The 19,862-nt window shown below is 40.9% G+C and overlaps 1 protein-coding gene across 2 annotated transcripts in view; it reads right to left on the bottom strand.

The window, feature by feature from the left end:
* Nucleotides 1-1,692: 1,692 nt before the first annotated feature.
* The window catches only part of dapk1 (death-associated protein kinase 1), a 66,258-nt gene continuing 48,088 nt past the window's right edge, over nt 1,693-19,862 (bottom strand). The window contains exons 18-27 of one of the 2 annotated variants that reach the window (XR_006843134.1): nt 17,792-17,890; nt 14,463-14,540; nt 12,605-12,821; nt 9,545-9,730; nt 9,199-9,396; nt 8,129-8,267; nt 7,115-7,235; nt 6,569-6,757; nt 3,606-6,010; nt 1,693-3,527 (exon numbers count right to left, since the gene is read on the bottom strand). Coding sequence is in view for 1 of the 2 variants with exons in the window: in XM_046385990.1 (XP_046241946.1) it covers nt 4,721-6,010; nt 6,569-6,757; nt 7,115-7,235; nt 8,129-8,267; nt 9,199-9,396; nt 9,545-9,730; nt 12,605-12,821; nt 14,463-14,540; nt 17,792-17,890 (2,517 nt within the window). In the remaining variant the exon portion in view is untranslated. Of the gene's footprint in view, nt 6,011-6,568; nt 6,758-7,114; nt 7,236-8,128; nt 8,268-9,198; nt 9,397-9,544; nt 9,731-12,604; nt 12,822-14,462; nt 14,541-17,791; nt 17,891-19,862 lie in introns of both variants that reach the window. The other variant, XM_046385990.1, reaches the window with a different exon arrangement.

Consider the following 19,862-nt stretch of genomic DNA (forward strand, 5'->3'; position numbering starts at 1 on the left):
AATGTTAGTATTAGAATTGTTCTATCTGATATGCTTACATGTAACAGTCTACTATGAGACATTAACTTGCTGGTGTTAATTTGTGACATTTAGTATTTTAGCTTGCTAAACCCAATATGCTATCTAGAGACATTTATCACTAGCTACATGAACATGCATAAAGACCTGTTAATTTAACTTAAATGCGAATATTTGAAGCAGGATTTGATATTGCCAGATAATATCACAGCTAGTTTGGCATAGGATACAATTATCCCTAATGTCAGTATAGACGCACGAGGCAAAAGTACTGAGACACCTGACTATTACTGCAACAAGGATTTTAATGACATTGCATTGTGTAAGATCACCAAAGTGGAATTATTGCCATATAATTCCAAAAGTTTTAAATCTGAGTCTACCAAAATATGAGAAATTCAGGTTCACGCAGTTCAAACAGTTCGGCTGCATTAATCTCTCCCTGTACAAATATTTTTGAATGACAGTCCACATCATCAACAGTTGGAACAAGTTAAGACAAACCCGCAGTGCTTCAGGCAGCAGACAGGTCATGTGATTGTGTGGGTGGAGGGTCGACGTCCCTGCAGCTCTGCAGCTGAACAGTGGAGCCAGAGAAGTGTGAATAACAACCTGGAATCTGGCAGAGGACAAATAAAGACCCAAAGACACCAGCCTGTCCCTAATTTACCAAAGACATTAATAAAGAGTTGAGGCCATCCTTTAAACTACAACTGGTAGAGAAATATTTGAACCTTTTCAGTTTGTGAAGTAAGAAAGGAGTTTCTCCCAGTATAAACTAGTCTGCATTACACACATTCAGTTATCAGTTAGCAGTTTGGAGATTTATTGCTACACGACTACCACACTGCTGATAAAATCTGCCTCATAACAGGTGTTTTGTCCCCTCTCTCTTTGACTTGAGTTTTAGTTATGAACCTCAGGGCAAGTCTCATGGTTATACACACACACACACACACACTTTGTTAATGTAAGCCAGCTAATTTTGATCATTCCTACTCAAAAATGCTGAAGAAACATTAAGGATCTATAATTCTGGACTAGCATAAACTTTTCTTAAATTATTAAAAAATGTGTTAGATGTGTTAAATTAAGATTAGTTAGAGTAAGACACCAAGTCCATAACAAATGCCTCGAACTCTAGTGACTTTTTTAAGTGCTCATTTCAAAAAATGTAGACCACATTTCCCCAAATCTCATCACTGGACCACAAACAGGATGTCACGACTTGCCCATCACCTTCCTCCCGTCTGTGGCATGTTTGACTGTCAAGAGAATAAACGTGTGTCAAGTGATTTGGCTCTAGACTTTTATTCACAGTACCTGCACTGAAAACGTTTGGCTCATTTTCACCAGTTATTAAGGTCGATAAATCTATTCTCTGCATTTAACCCAAGTATTAGAAAGGGAGCCCAGGAACACCTGAGAAACAATTCTGTACAGCAGAAATGTCTTTTGTTGTTGTTGTCCCTTTAATTATCTCAGACCCTTCTACTCTTAAAGTCAACATATTTTTGCGTGCAACCTTTACTTAGTGCAAGTCTGTTAGTGCTCTTGATAAGAGTGTTGTTTACTTGTTTCTACTAATGTCGATCACGATCACCATGCTTTCACGCCACCTCTCAGAAAATCATTAAGGTGTCTGTGTGTCTTCAATGGGGACAGAGACAGTGACATTAGGTAAAGAATTTATTATAAAATGTATTACACTATAAAGTGTCAGAAGTACTAAGAACATGGCATTCCGAGACATGCTAAAATAATGTAACATAAATAGTGACAAAAAGACTTGTGCAATGTGGCGATTAGACCGGAGTCTTGGAGGAGAAAAATCCACTCAAATGTGATATTGAGTATGTCTTTCCTCAACAAACAGAAAAATATTTCTGAAAACACCTTTAATCCACTTGTTTTGGTCAGACTCACAGTCAGAACCATCCGGGTAAAAGACACCAAACGAAGACAAACTCCATAATAATAGAAGTGATTCCCACCTTTCACAAAAAAGGGCTCTTGCTTCTTTTTTGTTTTTATTCAACAAGAGAAACATGATATTCGCTTCCCTTTCTGTAACGTCACTTCTCAGCTTGTGTACTGTACAAGGCGATAATAGAGGAATGAGCGAGTGTGTTTTAGGCACACAACATTGGCAATGATCATCATACACAACGTCAACAAAAGCTTCAATAAAACAAGAAAATTAAAGTGATGCTTCTGAACATTTTGGTACATTTCATTTCATCATGTTTTCACACCATATCTTTGAGTTGTTTTTACTTGTAACCATATTCTCAGGAAAAGACGAAAGAGGTTTAATACATTCATTTTGCCTCGTTGGAATGAACAATTTTTAATATTTGGGCAAAAGGAAAAGAAGCTTAAAGTGAGCTGAAAACAGAAAAGTCAGGATGAAGTCAAGACTGGAAACTGGACTTGAGTATTTACACCACTGCCAGAGTTTGCTGTGTTGATTTGCAAGTTTAAGCTGAGACAACAATAGCGAGAGAAGTATAGTATTTGAAATAGTCTTTAAAGTTTTATCTCAGTGAGCAGATGGTAACACTGGGGAAGTAAAGCGGACAGGAAATACTGCACTCTGGCACAGCTTATCTTTGTCTGTCAAACTGTGTCCTGAAAAAGGCCCTTTACATCCACAAAGTCAAACTTTTTAGGAATGAAAGGGTCTTTTCTCAACATGAACACACGCACTAAAAAAAAAAGGAGCATTTTTCTGGTTCAAAAACATTATGAAGTACTAGTTTACACAAAGCGAAAATGCTTTTCTAGGAACATTTCTGTCAACAGCAGCCTTTGGCTTTTTTCAGCTTACAATACTAAATTCATGCCATCTTTTCCCTGCTTTTGCTGACCGAACTGGGCTGCAGCTTCATGGTATAAACATAAAATGACAAAGTGAAAGAAGATGTGAAGCCAAGCATGGCCAACCAACACTGACAGATGCTCAAATTTAGCTCTAGAGAAGCGGCGTCCACGCCACTGTGTAAAAACATGACACTGTGGTCGCTAATGCAGAAGACCTGATGAGGAAGCATTAAGAAGGTGCAGCGTCAGGTGTGTTTACTGAAAACGATGGCTCTAGATAGAATTACCTCAGCTTATGTTTAGCATCTTCGGTGACACTTTGTATCTAATCGGTGGGTGAGTGCACAGTCTGGGGCTCTCAGTCGGACCCTGAAGCTCCACCCTGTTTGCCATGATGATCTTTTACATGAAATACTCTTAACTTGTGTAACCCTGTGCAGCAAATAAAGTTTGGGGCTGGAAGGATGGACATCCTTCAATAAGACACTGTACTTTGGGGGAACAAAAATCTTCCTCTGTTGACTGAAGGTCAATTTGGGGAAACTAAAATGAGTAAACAGACTTTATAGTACTTTATTTTACAGGTTGACCAAAATTCCAAGAAAGGAACTGATGTGTGACTGTAAACTTTTATAGTGACATTAGTTTGATCATTGATTTAATATGAAGACTTTTTATCTTCAGACCTGGGTATAAGACAGAATCCTCACATCCACACTTTAGTTCTAATGTGCATCTTTTGTCGGGGTCCTCGACATGAGAACGTTTGATAACCGTTCTGCCATAACACTTAGGAAATTAGAAAGTTAGAGGGCTTGTAAAATAAAGTGTCACTAAATATTAATGAGGAAGAGATTTCTGTTGCTGGGTTAATGAAGAAATAATGAATATAAACCAACAAATACACAAATGAAACACGACATTGATTTTCCATCGACTCCAATATGAGAGAAAACTGAACGTGTTATCTCCTCCACTGACTAGACACTAATCAGAACACAGCAGGAATATGATCTGATTTCAGCTTTGTGTTTGTTTCTTTTGCTGGTAAAATTTTCAAAACCTTAAAACGTGAGGCGAGCTTCTGTTTTTCTTTTTTAATTAAGTTCTTCATTAACCTTTTCCTCTCTTAAATGTAAGATGGCCTTTTCTTCAACAAACTTGATTGAAATATCATTTTATTATTAACTGTCAACAAGGCACAGCTCTTCAACTGGAAAGAACTACTGTTTTTAGAATAACAAGACTATTTGTGCTCTTTAGGGAGGTAGAAGGCCACAAAGGCACTCTGAAAAATGCTAATGTTAATTTGTTAAACACTAAGCTGAACGGCCAAATGTCACGTCAGTAAAACGAAGGAGGGAGGATAACGTTATTCGTAACTGTGATGGATGGGCTGTGTAAAGATGGCAGCCTCCGAAATGAGTTCTCAGTTTTTCAGCTGAGGACGGATGTGAAAAAGGTCCAAACCTGAGGCCGCCATCTTTTTAAGCACATCCATTCTTTCATGTAGACTTGATAGCTTTTAAAAATTTCTCTTTTCCGTACTTTCTGTCTTTTAGCTGTAAGATGAGTTGCAGTGGAGTAGTAGGGATATTAAAAAGCAGCACAACAAGATTAAGAACAGAATAAAAGCTTTAGAGCTCAGGACAATCAGCTCTTAAACAACATTCATAATGGAAGGAAAGGTGTACAGGTGTGGGGAACACAAACACACCTGGTTCAAACGCCAACTTAATGGAGAGATTAAGGAATGAGCAGCTGGACTCTGGTAACGATTGCACTTCATGTTCATTCACACGCAAGTCTGTGACTGTCCTTTTCCAGGGGAAACGTCCGTATGACGTTTGGCGAGGACAGAAAGCCGACCCTGTTCGGTTCAGCGGGATATGACCGAGCTGATCGAGTTATATGACGTGCCACCGTTGCAGGAGGGGGGGTAGCCACTGGCAGCTCCTCCCACCGCTTCCATGTTGACCTTGAAAACAGGAGAAGCTTTGAGCAGAAAGTCGGCAGCATCTCGGCGGCCGAGCTCCCTCAGCTTTGCCATCAGCACACCGACTGTGCTGTTGGGTCGTCCGCTCCATTCCTGCAGCAGCGCCGCTGTCGGGCTGGGCTGCAGCGCGGCCTGCTGGGAGTCCGGATCCAGATCAGGGGCGCCATTTGGAGTCCCATTGCTGTGTCTGGCCACCAAGTCCGTGAGGCCGAGGTTCATGGCCAGCAGGCACCAGTCTTTCCCCAGAGCGTCAGGAGGGTCCAGCATGCGGCAAAGCTTCCTGCGAGCCAACAGGGGGACATCTGATATGTGGACGTCCGTTCCCAGAGTCCCCTGCTGATAAACTTCAGCGCAGCCGAAAGACAGAATGCTGCTGAAGCTCTCTCGATAGCCGCCCATGGTATTAGTGAGCGAGGTTTCTCGCTGGACTTGGGCCCGGAAGAAATCTTTGGGTTGGTAGATCATGATGGGGGCGTGGTGTTCCCGCAGCTGCTGAGGACTTAGGTAGTATTTGGCTGTGAGCAGTCCGGGGAGCGTGGAGGCCAGCAGGTTTTCTGTTATACTGCAGACGGTGTCCAACAAGGTGTAGCACTTGGCCCGCTCTGAGTCATGCCCACGCACTTGAATCTCCATTCCTTGGCCGTGGTTGACCAGCAGGATCATGGTCTCCACTCCTGACTGGCTCACCTTGGCTCCGTTGGTCCACAGGTGGATATCTCCATCAAAATCCTCCCCACCTTCCTCTTCGGGCTTCTGCTGGTGGCTCCAACGACACAAGTTCACCTGCAGTTTGTGAAACAGGCCACAGGGAAAGGGGGTAAGGTGCTCTGCGGGGACAAGTCGTACTCCGCCATAGATCAGTGACTCCTCCTCCTCCTCTTCGGTCCAGGAGCGGTGGAGGCCGTTTGTCTTGATGAGAGCAGGAACATCCACCATAGAGGGGTTTGTGGCGTCACGGGCACAGACATCCATGGCATCCAGGATCTGTAGCAGCTCGTCCACGTCACTTTCAGGGGCCAGAGCCTGTACCTCCTCCAGCCTGTAGCGCCCCCTGTAGTGGTGGATGGCCTTGGGTGTCTCCACAGAGAGCAGCTTGCTGAGTATGTTGCTGCAGAGCCAACGAGGCTCCAGCAGAACAACATCCTGCACCGTCTCACTCTGCATGATGTTGATCTGTGGGAGGAGGAGGAAAGGGAAAACATAGTGAGAGAGCTGACAGTAACATAGATGTGGAGAAACATTAAAAGAAAGTATTTGGTAAACTTTAAAAAGTAAATAAAATGTGGCAAAACTTTTTGACAACGATACAAAAGAAAAGAGAACCCCAAAAAAGAGGGCAAATTTGCTGCAATGTTAGGAAAATAGATACACACCTAGTGTGCTTAATTACAAACCAAAAAACACAGATACACAAAGAAACACTTTTCAGACTCAGAATAGTTCCACATTAGACTTCCTGATCAGAGTTATTCTCATAAATAAACAGAGAAACAACATGTTCCTGCAGAGTCATTATGACTAACTGTTTACAGATGAAAACAAAGTTTTAACACACAGCGCCTCCTGGTGGTAGATGAGAAAAACATTCAAAATAAAAACTGATTCAGAAAACTGTAAGTTTTCCTTTTTCCTATTACATTATTATACTGATTTTTTTTAATTTTTTTTTTTTATTCTATTATCCTGTAGCTCCATACAGTCTGGTTTGAAAGCTGATAAACAAACACTCACCTCCCCCATGCTGTGGAGCTGCAGGGCCAGTGTACGGAGGTGATCCTGGCTGACCAGGGGGTTGATTTGCTCCTGGACGTCGCTGACGAACTGCTGCCACGATGTTAATTGGTTGGGTCCGCTCAGCTTCCTCCAGGACGGCAGGGTGGTCAGCAAACGTTCCGACAGCTGCGTCATGGGACTACACCTCTATAAGGACAAGTCAGTGGAATCATTGTATGTTACCGTTTCTTAAAATTACCTGACCATGCTAACTATTGTCCAATAAAGATTGTCAGCTGTAGAAATCATATCTACAGGGATATATTAAATGAATAGTTTTCCTGGTACAAGATGATACAAACAAGCAGAGGACAGGGTGGGGAAGTTTTGGGCCTTTATGGATTAACTACATTAATAAGGAAACTGTTTTACTTTCAACCAGGTAAATACAGTATTTTGATAAATTTTGTTACAATTACTGTCTGCTTCAGGATGGGAGCACATTTTGCACGTGTGTGTGTGTGTGTGTGTGTGTGTGTGTGTGTGTGTGTGTGTAGAGCTCACAGAGATGATGTTGGTGCGCAGTTCCTGCAGGTGACTCCTCAGTAGCTTCATGTCTCTGGAGTTTGAAGCTCCAGCATCCATCACAAACAGTTTGTCACTGATCTGCAGGTCGACCCCAAACCTGAGAACAAAGGAACAGCAACAACATTTCAAAAACTTAAATAATCTCAAAGATAAACAAATGTTAAGACGCTATGGCTGAATGAGGTAACATACTGTTGAGTAAGCCTATGGCCATGACAAACAGCTAATATCAGACCGTATTTTCACGGACCGGCCTTTATGGTGTGGCAGATAAATACAACAAAATAAAATGATAAGACCGGCATAAAAACTCAGGTATTTTTTAAATATAACAATAAACATGAATCCAGTGTGTACTCGCAACTTTATTAGCAGCGTCTTCGTAACATTGTGCCAACAACATAACATTGGTAACATCCTCTCTGCCCTCAACGCTCTCTGGTCGCTATGGTAACATTTAAACACGCCTTCAAAATAAGATACACGGCAAAAACAAAAAAAGTGCATGAAAAATACAAATCACCATAACGCTGAATCAGTGGAAGCCCTGAGCCTGTGTCTTTGTAAAGAGACGGTCCCATCTAGGGCCTTTCCTCTTTCCAGAGACGTTTGTTTTTTACTCATTTTGCGAGCTTGTGGGTTTATTTTTTAGCGGTAACGTATCACGTGACCGAGACAAGCGTCTTCACATGCGTCAAGAGTGAGTCGTAGATGGATGTAATGGAGAGAATCTGGTCATTTTTCAAAAAAAACATCGTTCAGACTCAGATAATCAATAAAACGAAAATAATGTCTAAGTTATTCTTTCTGTGCGACCCGGTACCAAATGACCCACGGACCGGTACTAGGTCACGGCCCAGGGGTTGGAGACCCCGCTGTAATATACAGCTATTTGATGAGACAAAAACAACTTGCCTTACCTGCTCCTGTCATCCAACAACAACAAACAAACTAACAACAACAAAACCTCCATGCGGTTTGAGTGCCAACCTGTTCCTGACTTCCTTAAGCAGCACTTTCTCCTTGTCGTAGGTGAACTCTCCAGAGAAAGCTCTGGGGATGTCAGCGAGGTCAGCGTGTGTCGCCACCAAGACGACCGTCAGAGGCTGCTGGATCCGACCTCCGAAAGCTGGAGACAGAGAGACAGACAGACACACACACACAGTGAGACAAAACTAAAAAAAAAAACTATCAAATCATACAAGGCTTTAAATTTAACTTAACTAACATTTAAAGGCCACAATCTTGTACTGATACTGATGATCTGTTACTGTCATTAAAACTGTGGTCCACAGATGGTTGTCAAGTGGAACTATGTGTGACTAATGTTAGCATTTCACATTCAAAGAAACACAGCCTTTTCCAGGCTGACCACCAGTTTAATAACCAGCAGGTTCTCTGTTACACTACAAATGGTGTCCAACAAGGTGTAGCACTCGCTCTGAGTTGTGCCAGTGCACCTCAATCTCCAAACCATGAAACTTTCCAACTTTATATGGACAAACTAATAGAGAGATGTAACCAACTGGGTGGCTATGATGATTGGACAAATTAACATGTGGTTTTTCCTTGGGTGACATATTGTAAGTAATACAACATGAGTTATAACCAGCAACATATTGGATGGGACACTTGTGCCAAAAAAGAACGATCTTTAAGTCGATACGGTGTTTTAACAGTGGACAAATTCACAGGTTATTTGAAGAATGGCTATAGTCTACAGGGCATATTAACATTTAGAAAGATGGCAATTGAGATTTAACTTAAATTTAACTTAATTTCTAGACTTAATTTTTTGGCCAGGTCGCCCACCTTCATTTGATATTGTAAATTGTCTTTTGAAAAGACCAGTTTCCTTAACAGTGATCATTACTGAGATTATGCTCAGATCCAATTAAAATCACTGATATAATCAAGGCAATAAATGCAAAGAGCTCAGTTGGTTTTCTGTATGTAAATCTGGTATCAAATATCTGAGTGTTTTTTATGATAATGATTATTTATGATATGATTATGATAATTAGACTGGTCACATCCATGTCCCCCCTCCCCGTCCTCACTGATGTTGTCCTGTGGGAGGGTCAGGGCTTTCAGCATGTTCAGCCAGTAGGTGATGTGGCCCAGCTGGGTCTCGTATGGCTCCTCTAGGCTGAACAGGACCAGGTGGATCGCTGTGGCGTCGTTGGCTGCAAAGTAGTCGTAGGAGCAGTAATAGACCGGGTTCCCTGAAAACTCCCAAACACTGAAATCACCCACACCTACACAGAGAGAAATAAGTGAATGTGAGCAGGATGTCATTGTTCATTGTGGGGTGTTAAGATTATTTTATAGAGAAAGTGTAAATTTACCCATGAACATTCACACCTTAAAAGCCAAAATAAATGAACTTGGCTCTTGGCTTCTCACCGTGGATGTTGGCATGCTGGATGTCGATGGCCTTTGTGGCCTGTTCGTCGGCTGTGGACAGGGCGCTGTGGACTGGGGAGAACACCTCCAGGACTCCTTTGGTCAGGCTGGGCTCAAACATCATGCTGCGACTCCGCACACTCACATTCTCACAGCCCGGGTACAAGTTGGAAATGCTCACTGACACTAAACACAGAGGAAGACGCACATGACATGGGAGACGCTTAACTGCGGTCTACAGCAGGGTCTGATTTGGTGAACTTGATGAGATATTTATATGGCTCTAGCTTTTATAAAACTAATTGGCATCAGAATCCGGGAATTAATGCCCAATGCATCATTTTTTCTTTTTTCCGCTAAGTGCAAATATATATCATTTAAAGTTTTTTTTTTTTGGCTTCGCAACTGTTGTTTTAGTGGATAGATTTTGCGTCTTACTTACATGTTCTTAAATGCACTCAGAATGGCATTAATGTGCGTTTCTACTGTATTATTAAAAAGGTTTTCTGAAAGCCAGAGGACTGTTTGTCCACTTTTTCTTTCAAAAGAAATATCACATAGATGACTACAGCAGTGCAATGGAACATAAAACAGGAAATTTCTAACTACAACAACCCAAGGACAAAGTTGTCTCGGCAATATGTTGTCAATTTCCAACTAATCAAATATAAATTAAGCATATAACACAATGCATGCACAATCAATTATACTTGTGCACATTGTAAACACTTGAATATTAAAATATTTTACATTAATCCAATGCAGACAAACTCTGGTGTTTATGACTTCTTCTAAATAACTGCATACTTTCTAACACATGGGGGTGCTATTTTACTGCCAATAAATACACTATGGCGACGTAACATTTGGATTTATTTAGAGTAGACACTGTCGGACCACACCTACAGTTTGTTTGCTATGAGGTGCTATTGCTACAGTTTTGTGTTTGTTAAGGTCCTTACTGACTTATTTTGACATGATCATGAATGTAAACAAATGGATTCACAAGTAAGTTTACTGGTCACTGTTTTGCAACCTGCCACTCTACAAAGTTAATAGTTTCGTAAGCTTTCAGGACCAGAGGAACTACTGGCAAACTGACGTTGTTGTTGTTGAGTCGTAACAAATCAGGTAGCTTCTCCTCAGGCCAAACAAACATACATGAGAGAACACATGCTTGAATTATTTCAGGCATGCTTGGTGTGAATGCACCGTGTTACAAAACAAATGCAACAGTATGTTGAGAGGACAGCATGTGCTATTAAGTTTAGGGTGTTGACATGTGATACTCAGCTGTTGTTTGTTTTAACAGTGATCACACTGGCAACGATACTGCTGAACTGGTCATTTAACAACATTCTGTCAACCAAAAACATTGCTTTTCTTGTTCTCTCATCACTCCAACTTTGGTTGACAAAGTTTCTTTCCTTCCAGGAAGAGTCATGACAAAATGTGATTTGAAGCCAAGGCCCCTCACTTGTTGTGAGGATCTTGATCAATTAGCAAAAACAGACTGGGTGCCATACAGTTTTTCTGAAAGCAATGCAGAGTGCAGAATACTTTCAGGTGTCCAGTTGAGTTTTGTGGCCAACAGCATCATCAAGTTAAGAATATTGACAATAAGCAAAGGTAAATATGTATTTAACGTGCCACACTCACTTTTGACAGGCCCACAAAAGAACAAAATTGATGCTTGTATTGAGTTTGCTTGAACAAAAATCCAAAAGCTAGACAAATGGATCTCACAAGAGCACTTGTTCATTCTCAGCCCTGCTTCTTTGTGTCTCACTGTGGACTCACGTATCGCTGCAGATATAACACAGAGTCAATAAAGACCATTACTGAATTGAGCAAGAACTGAAAGAACGAGAAAAAGGTCTTTAAACCCTCCTTCAGCTCTGACACGGGCTACAGATTTCCAGATAGTATAGAGGATGGGATTGGTAACACTATAGTGTTCACGTAAATGACCATTATCTGAATGAGCATCACGTCTGTCTGGGAGGTAATGGCTCTGTGCACTGCAAAATACAGCGCTTAAGGAAACACAATGGCATGTGTGTGTGTGTGTGTGTGTGTGTGTGTGTGTGTGTGTGTGTGTGTGTGTGGGAGGGCAGATCGAGTGCAAATACAGAGAGACTGAAGACAAAGTGTGTGTGTGAGTGTGCTCAGTCATGGTTTTACACTACACTGAACATGGCAGGGAGTCCTACCACAGACCTGTTGCCCTGAGCGAGGCTGACTTTCATATAAAAGCTTTTCTGAAGAACCAGGAGCAGTAAACTAAAAGGGTTGACTGTTTCTACTTTACGATTCCAGTCAGGGTTACTGGAGTAATGGGGTTATGTTAAGGGTTACTGCAATAGTTGTCCAGTGAATGGGGGTGAGAAGCAGGACAATGTTAGTGTTGGCCCTTTACAAACTGACTGTGTTGACCTGTATGGTTATTTTTGTGATCAGCATATTTCAAGTCTGTCTAAGGACATGATTTTGTGAGGCAACCTGGTGAAAAGTGGTGCTTCCTGTGTTTTGCTTTCAGCCCATTCAACTCAGAGTCTCTGGGTCAGATGTGTGAGAAGGGGGTGTGTCATTGCTCTGCATTCATGTCTGACACACAGTAGTTTTTGATACTCTCACTAGGACTCACCAAAGTCAGAGACTGTACTCAAAAATCCTACATGTCTTCACACAAAGCCTTCACACACAGCGATGCTAAACTGGATGGCCAACATCTGGTGTCTTGTTTTCATAGGTCACTGTTCATACCAGTTATGATCTGATACCAGATATGATGTAGTCAACAGGAATAATTTCTTTTATGTTTCAAAAATCTCTCAAAAAGGTAAACGCTGTTGCGCTGCACGTCAAGATGAACTTGAAGAATGATGAATGTTTAAAAAGGAGAACAACCATTAAAGGAACGCTGTTGCTATGCACTGAAGATTGCAAATGCATTATTCTGGCTTGTTTTAGAAGAATAAATCATTCTGGTCCTACGCAGGTGAAAGCTTAATCTTGTGAAGGATTATTCCAGCTTCACCAGAGCTGTCTGTCACCTACCTGGGGGTTTGGAATTGATTGGCGAATTGGGGTGGCGGGCTGTGTTGGTCATGCGTGTCCTCCTCCTTCTGAAGAAGCTGCGCAGGATGCCACATTTCAGGGACTCAAGAAGGGTGCTCTTCCCGGCTCCTGAGTGTCCGAAGAGCTTTAGCTTGATCCTGGGCTGGACGGCCTGAGTGGGCCGCAGCTGCTGGATGTAGCTCAGTTTGTGGTTGTCCTGAGCCCCGAAAACCCCACCCACACAGAGAGAGGTCACACTGAGATACACGTTTATCTGCTGTATGACTTCAAATTATCAGTTTGTGTTTCACTTATGGAACAAAGCTTGTGGAAGAATTCTAAACACACATTCTTACATTTTTAATTAGCAAAAAATAAAGAAAATTTTACTGAATCATAGTGCTTCCTCACAACCTGCTGGAAAATGTTCAATGGGCTTATACCAATGCATGACCTAAGGGTTTGGAACCACTGTATCAGATGAAAACGTGTCTTAATAAATGTGCACCCATAGACTGTAATGACTGAACTAACCTTAACCTTTCACAGGACATTAACAAATGTTATAAGTTGTTATATATCTAAAAATTACATGTTTGCAGCCATGATGAATTCCTTTTATTTTTTGACCATCAAATGACTCTCTCTTTGTAAGGATCCACCCGCTAATATGCCAAGTTTCTCTGTGTATAGAAATAGGGCCTGCCATACTCTCAGATATATAAACAATTAAATCCATTTCCAAAGGTGACTGGCTCCTCTGTACCTTGCTGTAATTCTGCCAATTCAACAGATAACATTTGTTAACATGTAAGACACTTTTGAAATCATCCAATAGATGAGTCATACATCAGAAGTGGCCTCAAATACCGAATGGCTGTGTGGGATCTGAAAGCACTTGCTACTCCCACCAGGGTTATGTTAACACATTCAATAAATAAAGCTTAGAATTTCAATAAATGTGACTCATATCTTAACAGAATACAACTTCTTGTTTTGAAATAAATTATGCTGAACTTGACGTGTGCTCTTTTAAAGTTAGACGAACAGGACTGTGTCTTTTTTTTCTTCCTTTCTCTAAAAACTGGCATCAATGTGCCAAAGTGTCTTAAATTAGCCCAACATATGCAGAGGATGACTGTTTTCACAGTTGCTGCTGTCATGTTTTCACGCTCAGCACTGAATCTCAGCAGGTTTGCTGGAAAAATGGATTGGAGGAGAAGTCGGTAACATTAAGCTTTAGGTTTAAAAAAAAGAAAAAGAAAAAAAGTGTTCTGGTGGATGCAACTCGAGTCAGACAGGAATCACTGGACTCAACTCTCCACACACCTGGAGCAAACCAGCTCAGAATGGACAAATCTGTTGAGACGAGCTGAATGTGTGTGTCCTGCTGTGTTGAAGTGCAAGACACTGAAGCCCAGCCAGTTCATTCAGTACATTCAATATACTTCAGTCAAAAAGCTAAAATGTAACACGAAAACTTCCACAAAGCATTACAAAGTTGTGAAGCTCATTTCTAATGTTCTATAAGCTGCTAATTGTGTTACTGTCAAAAATAGCAGCACAAAATCCAAATTGCCCTTACGTGCTGAGTGAAGTGCTGCCACACAATCTTAAAATGCTAAAGAGATGTGGTGGGATGCTAAAACCTAACACCTTCCTGCTGGAAACGTCTCTCTCCACACCTCTGCACTCAAATAGACCTGAAAGTGTGACGAGTGTTTGTGAAGCCTGGTTTTGCATCACACAGAGTTGAGTTTAGGTATTTTCTTTTCCCTTTGTTGCATTTAAATAGCGATGTAATCATGAAATCACATTTACTGAAAGATGTAAGTGTACGTGTGTGTTTTACTTTTACCTTTTTAAGCTTTCCCAACAAAGAAACAATGAGTTCATGATGATCAGCATAAGCCAAGTCCTCTGCTGTCTTTCCGTCCTGAGAGAGAAAAAAACAGAAAAAGGGATAAATACAAGCATGAGCAATCTTGAGCAAAAAGTTAATCAATTGTATTTAGTTTAATTCTATTGCACATCGTTCATGACATTCAAGCAACATGGCTGATAGTTATCAAGTATTGTCAGAATGTGCCTGTGTGTTTGCTCACACTGGCATGTTAGGTACCAGCGGCTATGGCAAATCACAAAATAACTGATCACTTGTTTTTTTTGTTTTTGGTTGTTTTTTTTTCAGAACTTCCAGACTTGAGAGACAACCATCCTCCATTTTTAGCCACTGCTGTGAGGTGTCTATTGCTGTAGAGAGGGAGAACTGTTTCCTGTGCTACCTGGACATTTCCTCTGTGAGGAGCTAATTTACTATAACTAACTTCTAATAATCACTATATATCTGATATACAGTTATTACACAATTTAAAAAGTACTACACTGATTTAGCACAGATTGCTAAAGCAAAACCACAGATGTTGTCTTTTCTATTCCACGCATTCTTCTTCCTTGCCAAAACCTGCCGTCGGCATTACTCCCCAATGCAACCCAACCACAGACAGCTCAGTCGGAGATGGGGGTATGTTATATTAGTAGCAGCTAACTGAGTCTCTTCGAGTCTCTTGCCTGAAGCAGAAATGAGGAGAAGGCTACAGAGATCTGGTAAGCTCTCATCTCCACGTCCCAGACTTTTTTCTTTTTTTCATTTTCAGACTTGTCTTGTCTTCTGTCTTCTTGTCTTCTGACCAAACTGATGCTGATTAAAATGACATCACTTGAGGCAATTCATCAGATGCTCTGGAGCCACAAGAGTCTTTATTCCTTTTTTTCTTCATATGTAGTAGTAATTCTCAACACTTGTAAACAGACTTAGATATGTAAAATCAGTGGAGTTTAACTTTAAGCACTGCACTCTTAGCTGACTCCAGTAGATTAACTACAGCTGTCTATCCCCACACACACACACACACACACACACACACACACAGTCATTGTTACCCTCTGTCCAGCCCTGGAACGGCCCTAATTTGTTACTCTCTCCATTTTCCTGTGAGCACACTGACACAGAAACACTGCCGTCCTGACAAGTTTCACGTCTCTTTCACTAACGCAGCCATCTGTCACTGTCCGGCTCTGGCTGCTGCTCCACAGGGAGAAGCTGCATCGACAGCCTGAAACGCCTACACAGAGCTCCTACTTCTACACACCATTACAGCAAAGGACGTTCAACTGGGTTTGTTATGAAACACACTCATTACTGACTGTTTTAGCTAGGAAAATCAATAAAGGCTGCCGAAGCCTTACGAGGACAATTTCTAGCTTACTCTCTGATAAGGTCACATAATATTATAAGAGGACTGACAATACTGACCTTTGAATTGCTTGGCTTGGCTAAATGTCAAGAAATGCATATGTAAATGAAGTGCAGCTCAAACCAAAAATTGACCACTTAGTGGGATTTACTTTTAAACAAATTCATGGGATGCAGATGGCAGGGTGTTACAACTATCACTATCACTGCTTGGCAAATGACAGCTGATGTGACCGGCTGGTGTTATGATTGCCATGACACTGGAGAGGAATATTAGATCATCTATAGTATCTCTGTTTCAGATTAAATATCTGCTGAAATGGATTAGGACTGTGTTTGTATTAACAAGGCAGAGCAACAGACAAACAGAGGAATAGAGGAATCATGACATAAAATACTGCCAATACTGCCAGTTAGCGGCATGCAGCTGACCCCACTGAGTGGCAGGTGAATTCTTTCACTATCCAATGACACGATAAAACAGAGCAAAGTGAGCCATGAGCTTACACTGTGCTCCCTCAGCGGCTCCACAACAAACCACTGACTGCAGGCCACTGGACAATAAATTATACATCTCAGTATGTGCTTCCAGATTAAACACACATAGCACATCAGCTGTCATACAATATTAACAGTCAGAGAATGCAGAGGGAGAAAAAAAAAACCTCTGTGGGGGCATCTTGTAGCAAAGCCTGTTAAAGAATGTATATTATAATATCTGATTATTTGAATTAAGGCAGATATTCACTAGATCATAGTGAAATACGATCTAGACCACATTAAAGCACATGAACTGACAAAGAAATCAACTTTTCAGTGAAGCAAACAGAAACAGTATCACATTTTGATCTTTGGGTTTTGTGACTCGACTGCTCATCCTATTAAAAGAAAATCAAAACCAGATGGGTTCTGGTTTAAGTTCATTGCAAAGAATACCCCACACTGGATGCAATTTATGAGCAAATTCAGATTAAATATGAAAGCAAACAAATCCAGTTTCCGTTTCTATCCTGATAGCTAACAAGTGCGGTACTGTTCCTCACAGCCAGTGGGTCGCTGCCTCTCTCGTAAAATTGCATAAAATTCCTTTATACACAGGGAAGAGATGAAAACAAGCAATAATCAATGTGCTCTTTGTACATGGGTAAAATTAAGTCATGATTTGGGGCCACATGTTTTGAAAAAGCCTGGACAAATACCAGCTGACACAGCTGAGGTTCTAACCACGACAGGGGCCTCGATTAAAGCAGGGGCAGAACAAAAAAAGCAGCAGAAAAAAAGTGTTTTATGTACAGCATCAAAAAAATCACTGGACACGAACTCCTACCTATCTTAGGCGTGGAACGCACTCACATTCAGATAATATGAGTGAATCAGGTCAGCAAATTGCAGTGTGTAGTACTGTGTAGTAAAACATTAAACTTTGGGATCTTCGCCAAAATGCCAAAAAATGCTTGGCTAAACTATACAGATGTGCAATAAATGACAAACAAGTCATCCAAAATCTTCATCTGATTCATCTGATGTAAAATGATGCTATAAATTTTTTTTGGAATATTTCAGCCGGTTTATAAATGATACAGAGCTTCACTAAAGTGCTGTGAGGAAAAACTTTGGAGCTACCTAAAAGGAAATTCAAGGTGAGACTCAAGTTTCAAGAGGTTAAGTCAATTTCAATAATACAAAGGAGGAAACCCATTAAGAATTTTAAGCTTTAAACCCTTAGGAAGAAGATTGTGGAGAAAAATATACAAACCAGCTTCTACAGGATAATAATTCTACCTACAAAGACACTGCAGTGTAGGTCACTAAGATGGTGAAACAACTGCTTGAGATGAATTCTGGTCATACTGTACATGACATATGTTAAACTACTGCTGCTGTAAAGTGAAGGCAAACAGTACAAAGAATGAAGCTGTACGGTGACTTACATTGGTGACGGCATCAATGTTGGCTCCTGCCAGGCAGAGGTGACGGACAACCTCGAGGCTCCCATTGTTAGCAGCCAGATGGAGGGGAGTTCTGCCATACTGGATATAGAGAGAAACATATGAAAGAGTTTTCTGTCAACCATCAAGTGAGTTGTGACAATAAAATCACTCATTAAGTACAGGATATAACTCAGATATTCCTCAGAATATTTTTATTATTTTATAACAATAAATTTCAGGGATCCTGCAAGTTGAGACATGGCTGGGAGAAGAGGGTCAAAGGTCTTCCTTAACGACTGGATATAGTCCAAAATGGACATGATAGCTCAAATTAAGAACAAGGTGTTATGGATATGGGCAGTACAAATTGGGTTTACATTTGAAATGAACATGAAGTGCCGCCAAGTTGGTTGTCTATGTGCACGGGTGTTCGCATTTTGTCAGCTTACACAAATGTATATCTTTGCATGCTAGTGTCAGACCTATGAAGTGAATACAAAGAACAACTGCAGATTGTAAACTGTGCTTGAGAGCAGCAAACCAGTTAACAGTCTGATAATGTGACGATGTAGGACACGTGGTGATACACCACTGTGTCAGGGTTTAACTTGGCTAGCTGTGCAAATCTGCGCATTTAAATAAAGCCCATACTTAATCTATGTAACATCGCTATTTTCCATCACAATACATAGTAAACCTGAAATACTAACATACTCCTCTAATAGTTTATTTTCTTCTTAAGTATACTGAAACATATCAAAACAGTTTTCTCTGTCAGAAGATAGAAGAAGAAGAAAATATCAATACCAATATCAATACACTACAAAAGCATCCTTGAAAGCACCATTTCAATCATTTCCCATTTGTCACAGCTTGAAGAAACAAGGAAACATTTATCCTGTTCTATTCTACTGTATAGAGAACAGGAGACAATTTCAATTCCACCCCTCTTATTTTTCTTCCCAGTGTCGACAGCTGACAGTGAAGACAAATACATGCACAGACTCAACTATGTGTGGTATGCTGCTTTAGATAAGCTTTATAAATACAAAACCTGAAAATAATGAATAAATCACAACATCTCTGGCAGTGATGTCTGCTCCTGATGCACATCACTTCCCCAAACTACTCTGCGGGGAAAAAAAAAAATCTCCCGAATGTGAAAAAGCTGAGGGGGGCTAAAACCAATCCCATCGCAGAATGCATTAAAATGGATGGTGTCAAAATAGAATGTGAAAACACCATAGGCAGAAACATGTGTGGGAAGTTGTGCCTGGCAGAGAGGCAAAGCAAGGTGGGATCTTCAGTCAAATATAAACTAGGTGCTTGAGAGCTCCCGTAAAGAACCAGTTTAGCAGCTTTTCTATACATGCCAGGATAAAGACCATTTTATAAAAACATTTAAAAAAAAAACAATATACCAAATAACAGATTTTTGAGCCCATTAGGTTGGATCACTCAGCAAAAATCCTTGAGGTGCATGTATTTACAAAAAGCCCTTTAATCTCCATAATATGTTTGCTTTCCCTGTTTATTTATCCCTCTGTTTAGCCTGTGATTAGCCCTAGTTTAGCCTGGATGGAACAGCTACACTGCACAGTCAAAAGCATTTGGACACCTCACCACTGAAGCCATGTGTGCCTGTTTAAACATATCGATTTCTGAACCATACATGCACTCCTCTCTGCTCTTTTGGGATGGCTTATAATAAGTTTCTGGAACCTGGCTGCAGGGATTTGCTCCCATTAAGAAAAGAACGTTAGTGGGGCCCAACACTGATGCATACAGCCTGGTTAGCAGCTGGTGTTCCAGTTCATCCCAGAAGCGTTTTCGACATGGTTGAGGTCTGCGTGGTCAGTTTGGAATGTACACACCCTTTTTGACGTTATGATATAGTGTGGTCTGGTTGCTTATAATGCCTTTAGAAAATCTCAGCAATTTCAAGCTGATTCATCAAGGTGTTGAAATGCATTACATAATGCTGCTAGTGTTGCATGGCAGCTGAAAAACAATAGCTGTGATTGGAGATTATGTAAAATGCATGTCAAAAGTGCAAGCAGGAACATTTTAA

This window comes from Scatophagus argus, chromosome 4 (assembly GCF_020382885.2).
Source record: "Scatophagus argus isolate fScaArg1 chromosome 4, fScaArg1.pri, whole genome shotgun sequence".
Lineage (NCBI taxonomy): Eukaryota > Metazoa > Chordata > Actinopteri > Scatophagidae > Scatophagus > Scatophagus argus.